Source organism: Urocitellus parryii, chromosome 4, assembly GCF_045843805.1.
Source record: "Urocitellus parryii isolate mUroPar1 chromosome 4, mUroPar1.hap1, whole genome shotgun sequence".
NCBI lineage: Eukaryota > Metazoa > Chordata > Mammalia > Rodentia > Sciuridae > Urocitellus > Urocitellus parryii.
In genome coordinates, this window is record NC_135534.1 from 3,179,710 (window position 1) to 3,202,354 (window position 22,645).

General features: G+C 37.8%; 1 protein-coding gene across 1 annotated transcript; it reads left to right on the forward strand.

Moving 5' to 3' along the window:
- Positions 1–21,308: 21,308 nt before the first annotated feature.
- Positions 21,309–22,620, forward strand: LOC144254550 (MARCKS-related protein). Its single transcript, XM_077797864.1, has one exon. The coding sequence runs from the start codon at positions 21,309–21,311 to the stop codon at positions 21,912–21,914; it is 606 nt and encodes a 201-aa protein (XP_077653990.1). The 3' UTR covers positions 21,915–22,620.
- The last annotated feature ends 25 nt before the right edge of the window (positions 22,621–22,645 follow it).

The following is a 22,645-nucleotide window of genomic DNA, read 5'->3' on the forward strand; positions in this document are numbered from 1 at the left end:
TCTACAATAGGAATTGGCACATTTCCTAAGTGGATAGATTGTGCAAATGTCTTGCCATTGCAACACAAGATATATAGAAATAGTGGATATATTTTAGGCTGGTCTCCTAGAATTGACATTGGTGATTATGCAAGGATGCCATGACACCTGGAGGTTTATTGTTAATAATCTAACCCTCAGTGAGAATGGCACCCAAAGAATGTTTTGAAGTTTGACTTTCACCTTCAAAATATTTACATTACTGACAGACCTAAAAAACTCCTTCAATATGAGAATTAAGAGAAAGGATGATGAATATTGTGTACCCTATAAGAATACAACTTATCTTATTGTATCACTAGTTATTGCCAGCTGACATTTCAGAGCTATAATATGCTGAAGTTAATGGTCAGGCTTTGAAACAGGTGCATGCCAATTAATCAGACCTAGGTACACTCCTATCTCATGATATTTGAAGTGACTATGTTAAATATAATTCTTTGCTTCTATAATTATAGCTTTTATGGCTATGTTTTAAACTTACAACATGTGAATTTCCTTAAGATTTTACTTAATTACTTCCAAGATCCTTCACAGTCAGATAGGTTTTAATGGAAGAATTGAACTAAGTTAAAATGTTCTAGAAGACAATGTAATGAATAATGCAAATGAGCCCTCTGCTCTATGGTTTGTAGAAAGGCTTAAATACCATGCCAATTAAATACATCTCTGTTACTATGGCCAAATTCAATACTTCCCAATAAAATCAGGAAAATATTAAAAATCTTCTGATGAGTTTTTGTCAGAGTAAACCTAGATCTTCCAAGTTAACTATGTTATTGAAGTGATATGTTTTCTACTAATTCCTTTCGTGTTTCAATAGTAGATTATGATGACCTCAAACCAAGAATCCAGTAACTGAAAGATATAATTCCCCAATTGCATTTAAATATTAAGAAAGGGGGAATATGTGGGGAGCCATTCAAAATGCATGCAGCTTTAAGTCCTGATGCTCCATAGGGATCAGAAAGATCATTGTAGTCTGGCACAATAGTGCAATAACTCATGACTTGGTCTTTTCTATCTTTTGGATAATAAGTTGTGGCCCTGAAGATGGTCCTAGGAGTAGGTGGCACCTAGAGGGGTTGAGCTATACTCACCTGTCCCCTTGTAATCATACCCCATGCTTCATTTGAATGGCTTCTTTCCAATAAAAGTGTTCAGCATGTGCTCCCTTCTCTCTTTTCACAGACCCCTAATGTTGGAGGAGACATCATAGAATCAAAGAAAAAGGTATTTCTCTGCCTCTGATTATTTTGCAAAGACTGATTCACCTGGAGTAACCTTGAGTGAGTCTCGACAGGACATGGGTGCATCTATAAAAGAATCATAAAGATGTGAGTACTGATATGAGATTAATACAAAATAAATGTTGCACCATAAGGAACATGTCAATGAATATCATGAAGATTATAGAAATCAATAATCTCTCAACAGGAGGTGACAGAGCTGAGCAGTTGTCCTTATAATAAGGCCTAACAAGGCCATAGAAGACAAGACTAAATTTGGGAATGTAAATCTTTAATATTGTCAGAATTATCAAGGATATAAACACAACATTTAGTTAAGCTCCTTAATGCCATCTGATTTTGTAAAATATCTTCTTATTGGAATGATCTCTCTTTTCATTTTAGCTGTATTTGTTAGGTATTCAAGATCAAGCTGGTCAAAGTGACCTTGTTCATACCTATCATTAAGAGTCACCCAAGCCCTCCCTCCCTCCCTCCCTCCCTCCCTCTCTCCCTCTCCTTCTCCCTCTCCCTCTCTCCTCCTCTCCCCCCACCCCTCTTTCCCTCTTCCACTCTCTCCCTTCTTCCCTCCCACTCCCCCTCCCCTGTCTCTCTCCTTTCTGATCATGTGAGCTGCTTTCTTCTGCCATGATGTTCTGCCTCACCTCAAGCTTCTAGAAATGGAGCCAGCCTTCTATGGACTAAGACTTCTGAATCCAAATAGGTCTGATGGATAAGCATCGCTCTGTCAATGGACTGAAACTACCTCCAAGCCACAGCCTGAAGCACAGTTCAACCCACCATAGACATGATAAGACATCTCCCAGAGCCGGAGCAGTGATGCCATATCAGAGCCGAGGTTGCCCCCTGAGCAGAAGTAATCTTCTCATGATCAGAACAGAACCATCCCTCCAGGGATGGTGACCTTTCCAGAGCCATACAGAACCAGTCCTGAGATAATGATCAACCAGAACAAGGCCTGACCAGAATGACCTCCCCAGCAGCGAGGCAAACCTCCTGTCTATGCAAGTCCCCAGGCCCTGCCTTCATTGCCCTTTTCTGTAAAACCACAAAGTTTCTGTCAGTCCCTGGAAGACAGATCTTTGGTCATTGCGCCCCAGTGTCAGTTTGTCCCAGCATGGCCATGTTGAAAAACTCCTTTCCTGGGCTAAGCTGGGGATGTCCCTTTGTGGTAGAGCACTTGCCTTGTATGTTGCAAACCCTGGGTCCCATGCAGAGAGAAAGAGAGAGAGAGTGTGTGTGTTCCAGAGCCAGTTCTCCCTTTCTCACCCTTTACCACAACTCATCTCTTTGATTGGCATAATGGGACAAGTGGCCAAGTTTGTCTCTTGGCACCCCCAGGACCTGTGCCTTTGCCCAAGGACTCTAGTAACAGTGCTCGATTTCAGCGATGCTGTCTCTGTGATGGTGTAGGCATTCACACCATGTTTGTAGAATTGATTTTGGTTGACAATGGTATCCTGAGAACTCACCCCATAATCCCTTCTCCTATGCCTCTCCATTCTTGGGCTGGGGCCTGTAGGAGATTCCAGCATGGAGGGAACATACTGGGTAGGTCCTCCTGCCTGGCACAGCAGGGTGATCCCTGAACCTTGTGAGCTTCAAGTTTTCCCTCAGATCTTAACAGCTGACTAAAATCATCTTGATGTGCTTCTGCTGTTTTCACATTTACTAAAAACAAACACACAGAGTACAGCAGTGTGGTACACTGGGCATGGTGGCAACCCTTTTAATCCCAGTGACTCAAGAGGCTAAGGCAGGAGGATCACAAGTTCAAGACCAGCCTGGGTAATTTAGCAAGATCCTTTTTAAAATAAAATTTAAACTAGGGTTTAATTCCTAGTACCAGAAAACAAAAGCAAAGTACAGCATTGTTAGATGCCACCCTGAGCTACTTATGGCCAACTCTGCCTCAACTGGTGGCAGCATGAGTGAGGGGATTTCAGTAGAGCACAGGAATTCTGGAGCCTGATGAACCTGGGTTTGCAATCTGGGTCTTCTAACCAGCTGTCCATCTCTGGGAATAACTGAACCTGTCTAGGCTGTTTTTTGTTTTTTGTTTTGTTTTTGTTTTGTTGTTTTGTTTTGTTTTGTTTTGTTTTTTGGTTTCTGGTATTGAACTCAGGGGCACTTGACCACTGAGCCACATCCCCAGACCTTTGTTTGTATTTTATGTAGAGACAGAGTCTCACTGAGTTACTTAGTGCCTTACCATTACTGAGGCTGGCTTTCACAATCCCACTGACTCAGCCTCCGGAGCCTCTGGGATTATAGGAGTGCACCACCATGCTTGGCTCTAGATTGTTTTTGTAGCAAAGGATGGAGCTAATGAAAGAGTTGTGGAGCAGGATGGTACAGGCCAGGAATGGGTTCTTATTCCTGGGTGTTGAATAAAATACCTGTGGTGTGGAACCAAAAAAAAAAAAAAAGTCACCCAAGTTTTCTTGTTTTATTGGGGTCTCTGTTGGGGAACTAATGAGCAGCTGTTTAGCTCTGCTAATGCCATCCACCAGGATAAGTCAAGATCTCACTGACCATGTGACTTTCCTTGGAAACACCAGGGATATCTATCTTTTCCAATGACTCTCCTCTTTTGCAGTATGTGTACTGATTGGATTTTTTAAGGTCCCTGTAATCCCCCTGATTGGGAGGTCATGTGACACAGAGTTGCAAAGCTCTTAGAGAAGTTCCCTTGTTCCCTGGGTTGAGCTGACTCACACAGCAAGAGCCAAATATTGGATTTCTTGTCCCCCAACTCCACCTTTTTAACTTTAATCTTTAAGCATTGATCTTAAACATTCAGCAAACCAGTCTTAAAGTAAGAGTACAGGGCTTTCACTTTAATGTTTATAACTTTACCCCTTTTATTTAATTGGGGTCTCTATTAGTATTGGAAGTTAGCATTATATACTATCTGTCTATAGCTGATGGCCTTATATTTAACTAATTTGGTTTGTTATATTGAAAGTTGTACTTTTGTAAGGAACTAACATATAGCAGTTAAAGTTTACAAGAAAAACTTAAAATAAATTAACAAGAGTAAAACATGTTTTGTTTGTATGTAATACTGAACCTTGTCTGAGTTATACATTATATCCTATGTTTGAGACCACAGTAATTTTTGTAATAAAACATCAATATTTTGAATACAAAATTAGTTGAATTCTGGCCTGATTGTGTTATTTAACACAAGATGACATTTATCTAAAATATGAGTTAAAGAAAGTCTAAGAGAGCTTTTAACTATTTTTGTGTGAAAAAAGTGGCAAAACATTTTTATGTTTTACAATATTAATCTTTAAATAGATCATGCTCCCATTATCTTTTAGAAATACATTTACATTTTTATCCCAGTGTAAAAAGTAACATAAGGTTTAGATTTGGTTACAGAATATTAAATGATATAAATGAATACTCAATAAAATTTGTTATCCTTATAAGTCTAAAATTACCATATGGACAACTTTAATTTGGAGATCACTAGCTTGATAAAATGTTATTTTAAAAATTTTGCTTTAAAGGCTTGTATACCTGAACAATATAAACACATTTAATATACAAAGAAGAGCAATAGAGTCATAATTACATTTATGTTTATATATTAATCAAGTTTAATTTTTGTTTTTAAAGAGAGAGAATTTTTTAATATTTATTTTTCAGTTTTCGGTGGACACACATCTTTTTTTAAATTTTTTTATGTGGTGCTGAGTAATGAACTCAGTGCCCCATACATGCCAAGCAAGCGCGCTACCGCTTGAGCCACATCCCCAGCCCCTAATCAAGTTTAGTTTTTAAAGGAATTTCTAGACTCTGTAATTTAGTACAATACTCTTAAGTAACAATATAAACCCTAGTTTTAACCTTAGTTGTTCTAGATAGTAAAACTTAACAGACTCAATGTTAAAGAGTAAATTAATATTTGAAGAAATATATTAATATCTTTATTTTTACTTATCTATGTTTTTATGTGATGCTGAGGATTGAACCCGGGTCTCACTCACAGCAAGGCAAGCACTCTACCACTGTAGATTAACTTTAATCTTTAAACATTGATCTTAAACATTCAGCAAACTTTACAGTCATCTACCACTGAGCAACAACCCCATCCCATGAAGAAATTCTTGTTCTTTCAACATATAGATTAAACTTTGATTTATATCAGTACACCAATATTTGACTTTAGGGGAAAACCTTCAATATATCAAACTGATTGTGTTACTTATGTTTAAACAACTAATTACACACAACCTTTTAAAATTTACCCTTTATTTACATAGATATTTTTATCACTTAATTAGATTCTCTTATTATTTACATTGATTACAACTTTACTACATAAAGACTCTCTTACCCAGTGTAAAGTCCTTGCTTATCATCTGGATGGCCATCTTAAGTGACAGTTGCCATCTTAAGAAAAGGTTTCCTGCCCAAGGGCCTTTCTGAGAAAGGTTCACCACTTCCTCATATCAGCCCTATCCTTCATCACCTACATTAGAACCCAGTTCCTCTAATTTCTGAGCTACCCCTATAAAAGTCACAAACCTGAAGCTTGTATTGCCTCTATCTATGGAGAGATGTGCCTTTATTTTTCAGCTTTGACACAGAAACTTTCCTTTGTATGTCTGCCTGGTCTTTGTCTTTTATTTCTAGCTCTCCCATCTCATATCCCAGTTCCTCACTTTTCTTTCACCAAGAAATTTTTTTAAAGTATATAATATATATGTTAATATAAAATTAAAAATATATATTTAAGAAATTATATATATATATATATATATATATATATATTTGTGTGTGTGTGTGTGTGTGTGTGTGTGTATGTGGTGCTGGGAATTGGACCTTGTTCATGCAAGTGAGCACTCTACAAACTGAGCTATATATCCTTGGACCACTAAATATATTTTTATACCTAGAACCTTTTAATTTTTTATTATTGATTTATGAAAACACCAATAATGTTTAAAAATGTTATCTTATGGAATTTAGGAGTTAACAGTACTTGATATTATATTTAACAGCACTTTAACTTTGTAAATTAATCAGATGTCTCTAACAAACACATTTATGATTAATCTCATATGTCAAATCTTTGTTTTTTAATTTAATTTTATTTTAACATAAATGGAGAACAACTTTTCATTTTCTTGTTGTACATGATGTAGAGTCACACCATTCATTCAATCATACCTGTACATAGGTAAATAATGTCCATCTCATTCTACCATATTTTCCCCACATACACACTCTCCCCTCTCCTCTTTCCCCTCTGCCCTATCCAAAGTTCCAAGTTCCTCCATTCTTCCCTTTTCCTGCTCCCATTATGGATCAGCATCCACATATCAGAGCAAATGTTGGCCTTTGATTTTTTGAGATTGACTTACTTACTTTACTTGATATTCTCCAACTCAATGTATATATGTCAAATCTAATTTATTTATTTTTAAAAACCAAGGTATCAGAGGAATGTATCAACAGCATTAGTAATCTCTTTCTTAGTGAAGAAGAATCCTAGAAACATTTTATAAACATCAAAATTTTAGTAGTTTTTTTGACCACCTAGATAAACCTGTGAGTTATTAATTTTAAAGACATATTTATTTTTATTTGTTTACCTTATTTATTTATTTTTCTTTTCTTTTTAAAAATTTATATATGCCAGTGGAATGCATTACAATTCTTATTACACATATAGAGCACAATTTTTTATATCTCTGGTTGTATACAAAGTATGTTCACACCAATTCATGTCTTCATACCTGTACATGGGATAATAATGATCCTCACATTCCACCATCATTAATAAACCCATGCCCCCCTCTTTTTCTCTCCAATCCCTCTGCTCTATCTAGATTTCATCCATTCCTCCTATTCTCCCTGCTATCCCACTATGAATCAGCCTCCTTATATGAAAGAAAACCTTTGGCATTTGTTTTGGGGGGACTGGCTCACTTCACTTAGCTTTATCTTCTCTAACTCCATCCATTTACCTGCAAATGCCATGATTTTATTCTCCTTTATTGCTGAGTAATATTTCATTGTGTAAATATGCCACATTTTTTAATCCATTCATCTATTCAAGGGCATCTAGATTGGTTCCACAGGCTAGCTCTTGTGAATTGTGCTGCTATAAACATTGATGTGGCTGTGTTTCTGTATATACTGTTTTTAAGTCTTTGGGGTATAGACCCAGGAGAGAGATAGCTGGGTCAAATGATGTTTCCATTCTCAAATTTCCAAGAAATCTCTATACTGCTTTCCATATTGGCTGCAGCTTTTTGCAGTCTCACCAGCAGTGTATGAGTGAACCTTTGTCCTCCACATTTTCACCAACACTTATTGTTTTTGAATTCATAATAGCTGCCATTTTGACTAGAGTGAAATGAAATCTTACAGTGGTTTTGATTTGCATTTCTCTGTTAGTGATGATGAACATTTTTTATGTATTTGTTGGTTAATTGTATATCATCTTCTGAGAAATGTCTCTTCAGGTCCTTGGCCCATTTATTGATTGGGTTATTTGGTTGTTTTTTGTTTTGTTTTGTTTTGTTGGTGTTTAGCTTTTTGAGTTCTTTATATACCCTAGAGATTAGAGCTCTACCTGATGTATGAGGGGTAAAGATTTGCTCCCAAGATGTAGGCTCTCTACTCACCTCACAGATTGTTTCTTTTGCTGAAAAGAAACTTTTTAGTTAGAGTCCATCCAATTTATTGATTCTTGATTTTAATTCTTGCACCACAGGAGTTTTATAAAGGAAGTTGGGGCCTAATCGCACATGATGGAGATTAGGACCTACTTTTTCTTCTATTAGACACAGGGCCTGTGGTTATATTCCTAAGTCCTCAATTCATTTTGAGTTGAGTTTTGTGCATGGTGAGAGATAGGGGTTTAATTTCATTTTGTTGCATATGAATTTCCAGTTTTCCCAGCACCATTTGTGAAGAGGCTATCTTTTCTTCAATGCATATTCTTGGCACCTTTGTCTAATATAAGATAATTGTAATTTTGTGGGTTAGTCTCTGTGTGCTCTATTCTGTACCATTGGTCTATCAGTCTGTTTTGGTGCCAATGCCATGCTGTTTTTGTTACTATTGCTCTGTAGTATAGTTTAAGGTCTGGTATAGTGATGCTGCCTACTTTACTCTTCTTATTAAGGATTGCTTAAGCTATTTTGGATCTCTTATTTTTCCAGATAAATTTCATGACTGCTTTTTCTATTTCTATGAAGAATCTCATTGGAATTTTAATCAAAATTGCATTAAATCTGTATAATGCTTTTGGAAGTATGGTCATTTTGATAATATTAATTCTGTCTATCCAAGAGCAAGGTAGATATTTCCATCTTCTAAGGTCTTCTTTGATTTCTTTCTTTAGAGGTCTGTAGTTTTCATTATATAGGCCTTTCACCTCTTGTTAAGTTGATTCCCAAGTATTTCATTTTTTTCAGGCTATTGCAAATGGGGTAGTTTTCCTCATTTCCTTTTATGAGGATTTGTCACTGATATACAGAAATGCCTTTGATTTATTGGTGTTGATTTTATATCCTGCTACTTTGATGAATTCATTTACTAGTTCTAGATGTTTTCTAGTAAAATTTTTTTGGTCTTCTAGATTTAGAATCATATTGTCTCACATAGTGCCAATTTGAGTTCTTCTTTACCTATGTGTATACCTTTAATTTCTTTAATCTGTCTAATTACTCTGGCCAGTGTTTCAAGAACTATGTTAAATAGAAATGGTGAAAGAGGGCTTCCCTGTCTTCTTCCAGTTTTTAGAGGGAATGCCTCCAGTTTTTCTCCATTTAGAATGATGTTGGCCTGGGCTTAGCATAGATAACCTTTATGATGTTGAGATATGTTCCTGTTATTCCTAGTTTTTCTAGTGTTTTGAACATAAAGGGGTGCTGTATTTTGTCAAATGCTTTTTCTTCATTTATTGAGATGATTATATGATTCCTATTTTAAGTCTATTGATGTGATAAATTAGATTTATTGATTTTCAAATGTTGAACCAACCTTGCATTCCTGGGATGAATCCAACTTGATCATGGTGCACAGTCTTTTTGATATGTTTTTGTATTTGATTTGCCAGAATTTTATTGAGAATTTCAGCATCTATGTTCATTAGAGATTTTGGTCTGATGTTTTCCTTTTTTGATGTGTCTTTGCCTGGTTTTGGAATCAGAGTGATATTGGCCTCATAGAATGAGTTTGGAGGTGCTGCCTCTTTTTTATTTGCTGAAATAAATTGGAGAATATTGGTATTAGTTCTTCTTTAAAGGTCTTGTAGAACTTGGCTATGTATCCATCCAATCCTGAGCTTTTCTTGGTTGGTAGACTTTTGATGGTGTCTGCTATTTCATCACTTGAAATTGACCTGTTTAAATTGTGTATATCATCCTAATTCAATTTGGGCAAATTATATATCCCTAAAAATTAGTTGATGTCTTCAATATTTTCTATTTTATTGGAGTACAAGTTTTTCAAAATAATTTCTGATTATCTTCTGTATTTCTGTAGAGTCTGTTGTGATATTTCATTTTTCATCACATACGTCTGTGATTTGAGTTTTCTCTACTTCTGCTCATTAGCATGGCTAAAGGTCTGTCAGCTTTATTTATTTCTTCAAAGAACTAACTTTGTGTTTTGTCAATTTTTTCAATTGTTTCTTTTGTTTCAATTTCATTAATTTCAGCTCTGATTTTAATTATTTACTGTCTTTTGCTGCTTTTGGTGTTGATTTGTTCTTCTTTTTCTAGGGCTTTGAGATGTAGTGTTAAGACATTTATTTGTTGACTTTTTCTTCTTTTAAGGAATGAATTCCATGCAATGAACTTTCCTCTTAGAACTGCTTTCATAGTGTCCCAGAGATTTTGATATGTTGTATCTATGTTCTCATTCACCTCTAAAAAACTTTTAAAAATCTCCTTCCTGATGTCTTCTGTAACACATTGTTCATTCAATAGCATATTATTTAGTATTCAGGTGTTGGAGTGGATTTTATTTCTTCTTTTATCATTGATTTCTAATTTCATTCTATTATTATCTGATAGAATGCAGGATAGTATATCTACTTTTTTATATTTGCTAAGAGTTGCTTTGTGACATAATATATGGTCTGTTTTAGAGAAGTATCCATGTGCTGCTGAGAAGAAAATATATTCTTTCATTGAAGAATGGAATATTCTTAAATGTCAGTTAAGTCTAAGTTATTGATTGTATTATTGAGAGCTTTTGTTTGGAAGATCTATCTAGGGATGAAAGAGGTGTGTTAAAGTCATCCAAAATTATTGTGTTGTGGTCTTTTTGACTCTTGAACTTGAGAGAGGTTTTTTTGATGAACATAGCTGCTCTGTTGTTTGGGGCATATATGTTTATAATTGTTAAATTTTTTGGTGTATGGTTCCCTTGAGCAGTATGTAGTGTTCTTCTTTATCTTTTTTTTAAATAAGACTTTATTTTTAAGAGCAGAACTAGCTTCACAGAAAACTTGAGTGATTTCTCTCATAACTCCTAGCCCCCTCTTCCCCCATCAGAGTGGTAGATTTATTGCAGCCGAAGAACCCACACTGACACAGCAGTGTCAACCAAAGTTTATAGTTGATATTAATCTTCACACTTGGTGTAGTGCATGTATAGGTTTTGACAAATATAATGATATGTACCCCCATGATGGTGTTATACAGAGTAGTTTCATCTTCATAATAACCCCCTGTACTTCTGTATGTCAGTCCCCTTTAACTAACCCAGGACAATTGTTAATGCTTATTTATTTTTATTGTTGGATAGTATACATAATTTTTTTCATTTTTTTATTAGCTACACATGACATTACAATGACCTTGGCAATTCATATATTTGAATCAATTGGGGTAAAATTTCTCATTTTTCTGATTGTACAGATTGCAGAATCACACTGGTCATAGAGTCACCTACATGCATACAGCAATTATAATGTCTCTTCTATTCTGCTGCCCTTCTTATCCACACTTCCCCTCTCCTCCCCTCCCATAATTTCTCTCTATCCAATGTAATGTGACACACTTTTTTTTCTTTTTCTCCTCACAACATCATACGTGTATTCTATATAACGATGAGGGTCTCCTTCCATCTTCCATGCAACTCCCCTTCTCCCTCCTTTTCCCTCCCACCTCTCTTCCCTATTTAGTGGTAATCTTCTTCGCATGCTCTTCCTCCCTATCCCATTTTGAGTCACCCCCCTTGTATCAGAGAAGACATTTGGCATTTGTTTTTTAAGGATTGGCTAACTTCACTTAGCACAATCTGCTCTAATGCCATCCATTTCCCTGCAAATTCCATGATTTTGTTATTTTTTAGTGCTGAGTAATATTCCATTGTGTATAAATGCCACATTTTTAAAATCCATTCATCTATTGAAGGGCACCTAGGTTGGTTCCACAGTCTAGCTATTGTGAATTGTGCTGCTATAAACATTGATGTGGCTGTGTCCCTGTAGTATGCTCTTTTTAGTTTTTTTAGGTATAGTCCAAGAAGGAGAATAGCTGGGTAAAATGGTGGTTCCATTCCCAGCTTTCCAAGAAATCTCCATACTGCTTTCCAAATTGGCTGCACCAATTTGCAGTCCCACCAGCAATGTATGAGTGTATCATTTTCCCTGCATCCTCACCAGCACTTATTGTTGTTTGACTTCATAATGGCTGCCATTTTTATTGGAGTGAGATGGTATATTAGAGTAGTTTTGATTTGCATTTCTCTGATTGCTAGAGATGATGAGCATTTTTTCATGTATCTGTTGATTGATTGTATATCCTCTTCTGAGTAGTGTCTGCTCAGGTCCTTGGCCCATTTGTTGATTGGGTTATTTGGTTTTTTGTTGTTTAACTTTTTGAGCTCTATCTGATGTTTGAGGGGTAAAAATTTGTTCCCAGGATGTAGGCTCCCTATTCACCTCACATATTATTTCTCTTTCTGAGAAAAAAATTTTTAGTTTGAATTCATCCCATTTGTTGATTCTTGGTTTTAACTCTTGTGCTATAGGTGTCTTAAGGAATTTGGGGCCTGCCCCCACGTGATGAAGATTAGGGCCAACTTTATCTTTTATTAGACACAGAGTCTCTTGTTTGATTCCTAGCTCCTTGATCCATTTTGAGTTGACTTCTGTGCATGGTGAGAGAAAGGGATTCAATTTCATTTTGTTTCATATGGATTTCCAGTTCTCCCAGCACCATTTGTTGAAGATGCTATCCTTTCTCCATTGCATATTTTTAGCACCTTTGTCTAATATAAGGTAGTTGTAATTTTGTGGATTTGTCTCTGTGTCCTCTATTCTGTACCATTGGTCTACCAGCCTGTTTTAGTGCCAGTACCATGCTGTTTTTGTTACTATGCTCTATAGTATAGTTTAAAATATGGAATCACAATACCACCAGTTTCACTCTTCCTGCTAAGAATTACTTTAGCTATTCTGGGTCTCTTATTTTTCCAGATGAATTTCATGATTGCTTTTTCTATTTCTGCAAGGAATGTCATTGGGATTTTGATAGGAATTGTATTGAATATGTAAAGTGCTTTTGGTAATATAGCCATTTTAATATTATTAATTCTACCTATCTATGAGCAAGGTAAATCCTTCCATCTTCTAAGGTCTTCTTCTATTTCTTTCTTCAGGGTTCTGTATTTTTCATTGTATAGATCTTTCACCTCTTTTGTTATGTTGATTCCCAGATAATTTATTTTTTTGAGGATATTGTGAATGGGGTAGTTGTCCTCAATTCAATTTCAGAGGATTTGTCACTGATATACAGGAATGCCTTTGATTTATGGGTATTGATTTTATATTCTGCCACTTTGCTGAATTCATTTACTAGTTCTAGAAGTTTCTTGGTTGAACTTTTGGGGTCTGCTAGGTATAGGATCATGTCATTGGCAAATAGTGCTAATTTAAGTTCTTCTTTTCCTATATGTATGCCTTTAATTTCTTTCGTCTGTCTAATTGCTCTGTCTGGTGTTTCAATAACTGTGTTGAATAGAAGTGGTGAGAGAGGGCATTCCTGTCTTGTTCCAGATTTTAGAGAGAATGCCTTAAATTTTTCTCCGTTTAGAATGATGCTGGCCTGAGGCTTAGCATATATACTTTTTACCATGTTGAGTTAATTTCCTGTTATCCCTAATTTTTCTAGTGTTTTGAACATAAAAGTATGCTGTATTTTGTCAAATACTTTTTCAGCATCTATCGAGATGATAGTATGGTTCTTATCTTTTAGTCTATTGATGTGGTGAATTACATTTATTGATTTTGTATATTGAACCAGCCTTGCATCCTGGGGATAAATCCCACTTGGTCATGGTGCATAATCTTTTTGATATGTTTTTGTATCCACTTTGTCAGAATTTTATTGAGAATTTTTGCATCTATATTCATTAGGGACATTCGTCTGAAGTTTTTTTTTCTTTGAAGTGTCTTTATCTGGTTTTGGAATCAGGGTGATGTTGGCCTCATAGAATGAACTTGGAAGTACTCCCTCTTTTTCTATTTCCTGAAATAGATTGAAGAGTATTGGTATTAGTTCTTCTTTAAAGTTCTTGTAAAACTCTGCTGTATATCCATCTGGTCCTGGGCTTTTCTTGGATGGTAATCTTTTGATGGCTTCTTCTATTTCCTCACTTGATATTGGTCTGTTTAGGTTGTTTATGTCATCCTGACTCAATCTGGGTAGCTCATATGCCTTAAGGAACTTATTGATGCCTTCACTATCCTCTATTTTAGTAGAGTATAGAGTTTCAAAATAATTTCTAATTATCTTCTGTATTTCTGAAGTGTTTGTTGTGATGTTGCCTTTTTCATCCCGTAAGCTAGTAAATTTGGGATCTCTCTCTTCTCTTTGTTAGCATGGCTAGTGGTCTGTCAATCTTATTTATTTTTTCAAAGAACCAAATTTTAATTTTGTCAATTTTTTTGATTGTTTCTTTTGTTTTGATTTCATTGATTTCAGCTCTGATTTTAATTATTTCTTGCCTTCTACTGTATCTGCTGCTGATTTGTTCTTCTTTTTCTAGGGCTTTGAGGTGTAGTGTGAGGTCATTTATTTGTTGGCTTTTCCTTTTATTAAGGAATGAACTCCATGAAATGAATTTTCCTCTTAGTACTGCTTTCATAGTGTCCCAGAGATTTTTATATGTTGTATCTGAGTTTTCATTTACCTTTAAGAATTTTTTAATTTCCTCTTTGTTGTCTTCTGTAGCCCTTTGTTTCATTTAGTAGCATATTGTTTATTCTCCATGTGATGTAGGAATTTTTTTTCTTATTTTATCATTGATTTCCAATTTCATCCCATTATGATCAGATAAAATGCATAGTAATATCTCTACTTCTTTGTATTTGCTAAGATTTGCCCTGTCACATAATATATGATCTATTTTTGAGAAGGATCCATGTGCTGCTGTGAAAAAAGTGTATCTGCTTGATGTTGGGTGGTATATTCTGTATATATCAATTAAGTCTAAGTTATTAATTGTATTATTGAGCTCTATAGTTTCTTTATTCAACTTTTGTTTGGAAGATCTGTCCAGTGTTGAGAGAGGTGTGTTAAAATCTCCTATGGTTATTGTGTTGTGGTCTATTTGACTCTTGAACTTGAGAAGAGTTTGTTTGATGAACGTAGTTGTACCATTGTTTGGGGCATATATATTAATGATCATTAAGTCTTTTTGGTGTATGGTTCCCTTGAGCAGTATGTAGTGTCCTTCTTTATCCCTTTTGATTAACTTTGGCTTGAAGTCTATTTTATTTGATACAAGTATGGACACCCCTGCTTGCTTCCCAGGTCCTTATGAGTGGTATGATTTTTCCCAACCTTTCACTTTCAATCTGTGTATGTCTTTTCCAATCAGATGAGTCTCCTGTAGGCAGCATATTGTTGGATCTTTTTTTTTTTAACCCAGTCTACTAGCCTATGTCTTTTGATTAGTGCATTTAAGCCATTAACATTTAGGGTTACTATTGAGATATGGTTTGTTCCAGCCAGATTTCTTTATATATATTTTACTTAACATGATTTGTTTTTCCTCTTTGATTAGTTTTTCCTTTACTGTACTACCTCCCACTGTTGGTTTTTATTGTTATTTTTCATTTCCTCTTCCTTTAATGTTTTGCCAAGGATGTTTTGAAAAGCTGGTTTTCTAGATGCAAATTCTTTTAACTTTTGTTTATCATGGAAGATTTTTATTTCATCTTCAATCCTGAAGCTTAATTTCACTAGGTTGGAACCCATTTTCTTTCAGCATTTGAAATATGTTGTTCCAGGATCGTCTAGCTTTCAGAGTCTGTGTTGAAAGATCAGCCATTATCCTGATTGGTTTTCCCCTAAATGTAATCTGCTTCCTCTCTCTTTTGGCTTTTAAGATTCTCTCCTTACCCCAGGGCAGCAGAGGAGGTGGCTGCAGCCGGATCGGGGAGCGCTGCTTGCTGCGGCTTCTCGCGCAGCCAGTGCCTGAGGCGGGGGCGGCGGCGGCAGCAGCGGCGGGGCCTCAGGGTGAAAAGAGTTCAAAAATCGTTATTAAATTATTAAAATCTGGCTGCTTAGGAATTACAGCCACAGAAGAAAATAATGCAAAAGGGAAATAGAACGAGTATCTTTGAGGGTTACTTATGGAAATTGTGGATTACCTGGACATCTTAAGACCCAGGAACCCGTTTATTAAGAATCTGCTGTCTTGAAAAATGCATTTTATGAATGCTTTGGATTAAGAAGGTGTAAACAGTGGTTTGTCAAGATAATCTGAATCAGTTCCCTCGCAATTGCCCAGATGCCAAAAACTGGCAAGAACTCGTACTTGGAGTGGTCATCCTTCAATAGGAAATACAGAGCTACCTATGTACTATATCATTAATTCTTAACTGCAAATATTGAGAGCAAAAAAAAAAAAAAAAAGATTCTCTCCTTATTCTGTATGTTGGGCACCTTCATTATTATGTGTCTTGGTGTGGATCTCTTATGATTTTGTACATTCGGCCTCCTGTAGGCTTCTAGGATTTGGATTTCTGTTTCATTCTTCAAGTCTGGGAAGTTTTCTACTATTATTTCATTGAACAGGTTGCTCATTTCTTTGGTTTGGACCTCTATACCCTCTTGTATCCCAATAACTCTTAAGTTTGGTCTCTTTATGTTATCCTATATTTCTTGGATGCTCTGCTTATGGTTTCTTAATAGTCTCGCTGAGCTGTCTATGTTCTTTTCAAGTTGAAATACTTTGTCTTCGTTGTCTGATGTTCTATCTTTTCATACTGCTCATGTTTCTTTCCAGTTTTGTGAAACTGTTGTGTTAATTATTTTCCCCTTATATATTTATATTGCTCTTATATAACTCCAAAATCCCTGTATCAGCCTCAGAACCATGCTGGTAACCATGCCCCCATTGATGGGTTTTAAGGGCTTCCTCCTCTGGTCTCTATTCTTTATCTTTTTGATTGACTTTAGTTTGAAGTCTACTTTATTTGATATCAGGTTGGAAACTCTTGCTTGCCTCCATGGTCCATGTGAGTGGTATGATTTTTTTTCAACCCTTCACCTTCAGTCTGTGATTCTCTTTTTCTATGAGATGAATCTCTTGGAGGCAGCATATTGTTGGGTCTTTTTAAATACAATCTGCTAATCTATGTCTTTTGATTGGTGAGTTTAGGCCATTAATATTCAGAGTTATTATTGGGACATAATATGTATTCCCAGGCATTTTTGTTGATTTTGGTATTTAACATGACTTGGTTTCTCCTCTGATTAGATTTTCCTGTAGTGTAATCCCTCCTTTTGCTCATTTTTATCATTGTTTTTTATTTCTTCTTCTTGGAATATTTTGCTGAGGATGTTCTCTAGTGCATGCTTTCTAGTTGTAATTTTTTTAACTTTTTTATCATAAAAGGTTTTTGTTTTATCACCAATCTAAAACTTAGTTTTGCTGGATACAAGATTATTGATTGGCATCCATTTTCTTTCAGAGCTTGGTATATGTTGTTCCAAGATCTCTTGGCTTTGATGGTCTGAGTTGAAAAGTCTGCTGAGATACAAATTGGTCTCCCTCTATATGTGATCTGATTCTTGTGTATTGCGGCTTTTAAGATTCTATCCTTATTCTGTAAGCTAGGCATTTTCATTATAATGTAGATATGTTGTAATTTTGTACATTTGGTGTCCTGTAAGCCTCTTGTATTTGGTTTTCCAATTCGTTCTTCATGCTTGGGAAATTTTCTGATATTATCTCATTGAATAGATTGTACAGTCCTTTGGTTTCAAACTGTGTGCCTCCCCCTATCCCAATAACTCTTAGATTTGGTCTATTGATGCAGTCCAATAATTCTTGAATGTTCTGTTCATGGTTTCTAACTTTCTTCACTGTGTGGTCAACTTTATTTTTTTAATTGCATACTTTGTCTTCATTATCTGACGTTCTTTCTTCCAAGTGGTCTAGTCTGTTGGTTATGCTTTCTACTGAGTTTTTTATTTGATTTATTGTATCCTTCATTTCAAGTATTTCTGACTGTTTTTGTTTTGTTTTGTTTTGTTTGAGGCTCTGTCTTTGTCTTGAAGTAATCTTTTGGTACCTGTATTTACCCTCTTATCTCATTGTTGGAGTGATCAATTTTTGCTTGTATTTGCTCATTTAGGTCATTCTTTAATTCACAGATCATTTTAATTATGAACCTTCTGAACTCCTTCTCTGACATTTTATCAACTTTGCTGTCCATGAGTCTGTTATTATAGTGTCCTGGCTTGTTTGGAGCACTTTCTTTCCTTGTTTTTTTCATGTTGTCTGTATGTCTTCTTTTATTGCAGTGTGGGTCTGAGATATTACAGCTTCTTCCCTATATTCTTCCCTATATTCTTGGTGCCTCTCAATATATACTACTGCATCCTGGATCTGGGTCCTTTATAAGTTGGAGTGGCTGTATCTGGGCTGCTGGTCTTGACCTCCTGTGGTAGTCTGCTGGTCGGAAGGGGTGGTTCTGCATCCAAGGCAAGGCTCTGGCAGTGTGTACCTCATCAGCAGAGTGGTGAACCAGGCCTACTGAAATCCTGGATCCTGCTTGGGCTGGTGTGGGCTGTCTGGGCTGGATCTCAGCTCCCACGCTGTAGTCTACTGGTCAAGAGGGGATGTTTACCTAATTTAAATCAAACCATTTAAATCATGTGAGCCGAAGGTATTTGAATTCATTTTTTAAAACTTTAACCTATGAGTTTATGTGCCAGTTTTGATACTAAACATGTAGGGGCTGGGATTGTGGCTCAGCAGTAGAGCAATTGCCTAGCATGTGTGATTTACTGGGTTAAATCCTTAGTACCACATAAAAATAAACAAACAAAATAAAGGCATTTTTCTATCTACAAGTAAAAAATTAAAAAGCAAAAAAACAAACAAAAAAACCACATGTAGACATGACAATATTTTGGTGAACATCACATACAAAACAAACAAAAGCCTTGAAGCCTTTAAAAATCTATTAGATTGAGAGATAAATCTTGTAAGTTGTCCACTACACAAAGCAGAGTGTATATATAATAAAAGTCTATAGCTGTATAAACTAGGTCTGATTAGAAAAAACACATTAATCTAGGTGCAGTGGATCAAAATCATGAACTCAAAAATACAGAATTTTAAAAACAAGATTCCTGGAAAAAATAACATTGCCTTTAAGAGTAAAACAGCATGAGAAAGCAAGAAAGAGACACAGGGAGAGAAAGAGAGTGCACTGAAACCATTGTTTCTGTGTCTCAGCCAGGGAGAAGGTAAACTAAAACTTTTATTCAGTTTCAGATTGGTCCCCTCTGAAGACTTTTGGCAGCTGTTTACATTCCAGTGCAGGCCTTAGTGAGCTGCCTAGGGCTTTTTAACCATTTTTCTCCAGTTGACAATCAGGCCACTTTTGCATTAGGTTTCCCATGACAACGCTAACAATTTAAAGAACTGGCAGAAATAGAAGGAAGGTTAAAGTGAAGAATTTGACAAGGTCTGAAGATGGGGGTTTCTGAGTTGCTGATGAGTCCAATCTGTCAAAATAAAAAGAAAGTAGGTGCTGGGGTAAACAGACAACAATGTCAGGAACAGATGGATGGACATGAACAAACAAGGGACAGACAGTGGTGGGCAAGACACTGTCTCTTCCAATACCCAGACAAAAGACTTTCATCATGGCCCACTTACTGGCTTTCTGGGTTAATGACCAAGGTCCCATCAGATACACTTTCACAAAGTGCTGGGGTTACAAGTTTGATTCTCATCATATCTGGGTTTACAGGCATGAGCCACACAACATACATTCAGCAGCCTTGAATTGGTCACTGCAGGGGTTCCAGAACCTCATGGAGCAGAAGGCGTCCAAATTTGAGAGAAAGGGCACACATCTCTGTGTCCAAGGATCTGGAATACTGGTGTGCTCACAGCCCAGACTCCAGGAATCTTACTGGATCCTCCAAATGTTGTGGTGCATTTGAAATGAAACATAAGTTCAGTTTTGAAGCAAAAAATAGAAATTTAATCAATGGCAGGTCTGGGGCAGTAACCAAATTGCCTCTGCAAATCTCTATGCCTTGCAGAAGGCAAGATACCTCTTTTATAGCCTGAAACCACAAGCAACCAGTAAGTCAAAACAATAGCAATGTATGAAGTGGACCAGAATGACCCAGTACCAGATAGAGAACACTGTCCAAGAAAAATGGGAACTAAAAGAGAACATCATACAAATGTATTTTTTTAAAAAAAAATTCTTTGTTTTATTTATTTATTTTTTAAATGTGGTGCTGAAAATTAAACCCTGTTCCTCATGCATGCAAGGCAAGTGCTCAACCACTGAGCTACAACCCCAGCCCACAAATGTATTTCTTAATAATACATTGTATATGAATAATAGGAACATGTTTCAAACACCCTGGGTTGCCAAACTGGCTGTGCTTAGCAGGAGATGGCAGATGCAGAGTTTTCTCAAAGAGAAGCATTTCTTAGATGAAATGAAATCTCAGATTAAAATGGAGTTTATCAAGTTAAGGCACATACAGTTTGTTCCATAACATTGCTCAGAGTCTCAGTGGATATCATGGTCTCCTTCAGACTCACAGACATGATCAGAAAGTTCTCTCAGAAAATTGATGTTTTCTTTCCTTTTCTCAGAAATTTTAGGGGAGGTCTTGAACACTCCCACCATGTCAGTGTGATTAAGGATGTTCTCCAGGTTTTCAAAGAACAAAAGGACTAGCTCAGCGACACAGTGAAACTCATTTCCAGATTGGCTCTCAGATTGATTCAGGGCATTATGAAGTGCCTCAATCATATTTAATGTTATTTGTAGAGTCTCAATTGTGATTAGATAGTTCCACAAGAACACACTGGGTTCGGGGTTTTTCCAGGATCTCACTAAATCTCTGAACCTTTCTCACATTCTCAGTGTAGTTATTGTCATTCCTAGGGTGACAGGGCTGCTGAGGGCCAACCCAGAGTCTGAGTATGCCCCCAGGACGTGGGTGCCCAGGACCTTAAGCAGAATCTTTGTGATGTCATTGCCTTCTAAGACAATCAGTGAGCTATTGTATTCACAGGTTACTTTGATGACAAGGACCTGCCAAAGAATTTTAGTGGTGCAATGGCCTTCTTCAGGGAACCAGAGAAGCTCAGGGTCTTTCACAGTGTCTGTGGGACTCAAGCCCATCCTAGAGTCTCAGAAGGTTTCGAGGAAATTTAATCTTGTTAGAAAGGTCCACATTATCTTCATCATGCTAGAAATGTTGCCCACTGTTTAGAAGGGGTCCAAGCTTCAACCAGGATCTCACATTCATAAATTTCATTTACTGGCATTCTGGCGCGGAGCGCGGCGGCGGCGGCGGGCGCAGCTAGCGGGTCGGCCGCGGAGCGGGGGTGCAGCTCGCTTCCCCCCCCCATACCCCTCCCCCTCAGGCGCCAGCCCCACCCCTCCGCCCGCCGGGCCGACCCCGCCGGACTATCCCCTGCGGCGCGAGCCCGGGGCGGCTCCGGGCGCCCCCCAGCAGACCCCCCCACACTATGGGCAGCCAGAGCTCCAAGGCTCCCCGGGGCGACGTGACCGCCGAGGAGGCAGCAGGCGCTTCCCCCGCAAAGGCCAACGGACAGGAGAATGGCCACGTGAAAAGCAATGGAGACTTATCCCCCAAGGGTGAAGGGGAGTCGCCCCCCGTGAACGGAACAGATGAGGCAGCTGGGGCCACTGGTGATGCCATCGAGCCAGCACCCCCTGGCCAGGGCGCTGAGGCCAAGGGGGAAACTGCTCCCAAGGAGACCCCTAAGAAGAAGAAGAAATTCTCTTTCAAGAAGCCTTTTAAATTGAGTGGCCTGTCCTTCAAGAGAAATCGGAAGGAGGGTGGGGGTGATTCTTCTGCCTCCTCACCCACAGAGGAAGAGCAGGAGCAGGGGGAGATCGGTGCCTGCAGCGAGGAGGGCACTGCCCAGGAAGGGAAGGCTGCTGCCACCCCCGAGAGCCAGGAGCCCCAGGCCAAAGGGGCAGAGGCCAGTGCTGCCTCCTCCAAGGGAGGAGACACAGAAGAAGAGGCAGGGCCCCAGGCTGCAGAGCCGTCCACTCCCTTGGGGTCAGAAAGTGGCCCTGCATCAGCCAGCGTTGAGCAGAATGAGTAGCTGGGTGGGGACAGGTGGGTGATCTCTAAGCTGCAAAAACTGTGCTGTCCTTGTGAGGTCACTGCCTGGACCTGGTGCCCTGGCTGCCTTCCTGTGCCCAGAAAGGAAGGGGCTTGTTGCCCCCTCCCAGCCACGTTCCCTTTTCTCCTTTCCCTCCTGTGGATTCTCCCATCAGCCATCTGGTTTTTCTCTTAAGGCCAGTTGAAGATGGTCCCTTACAATTTCCCAAGTTAGGTTAGTGATGTGAAATGCTCCTGTTCCTGACCCTACCTCCTTCCCTGTCCCCAGCCCTGCAGAAGGCAATTGCTGGTTTTCTCTCCCAGTTCTTTTCCAAGTAGGTTTTGTTTATCCCACTCCCCAATCCCTGAGCCAGAAGTGGGGTGCTTGTACTCCCAAACCCTGAGTGTCCAGCCTTTCCCCTGTTGAGTTTTTAGTCTTTTGTGCTGTGCCTAGTGGCACCTGGGCTGGGGAGGACACTGCCCCTGTCTAGGTTTTTATAAATGTCTTACTCAAGTTCAAACCTCCAGCTTGTGAATCAACTGTGTCTCTTTTTTGACTTGGTAAGCAAGTATTAGGCTTTGGGGTGGGAGGGAGGTCTGTAATGTGAAACAACTTCTTGTTGTCTTTTTTTCTCCCATTGTTGTAAATAACTTTTAATGGCCAAACCCCAGATTTGTACTTTTTTTTTTCTAATTGCTAAAACCATTCTCTTCCACCTGGTTTTACTGTAA

Coding starts and splice junctions, on each gene's coding strand:
- LOC144254550 (XM_077797864.1), top strand. CDS start 21,309: ATGGGCAGCCAGAGCTCCAAGGCTCCCCGGGGCGACGTGACCGCCGAG.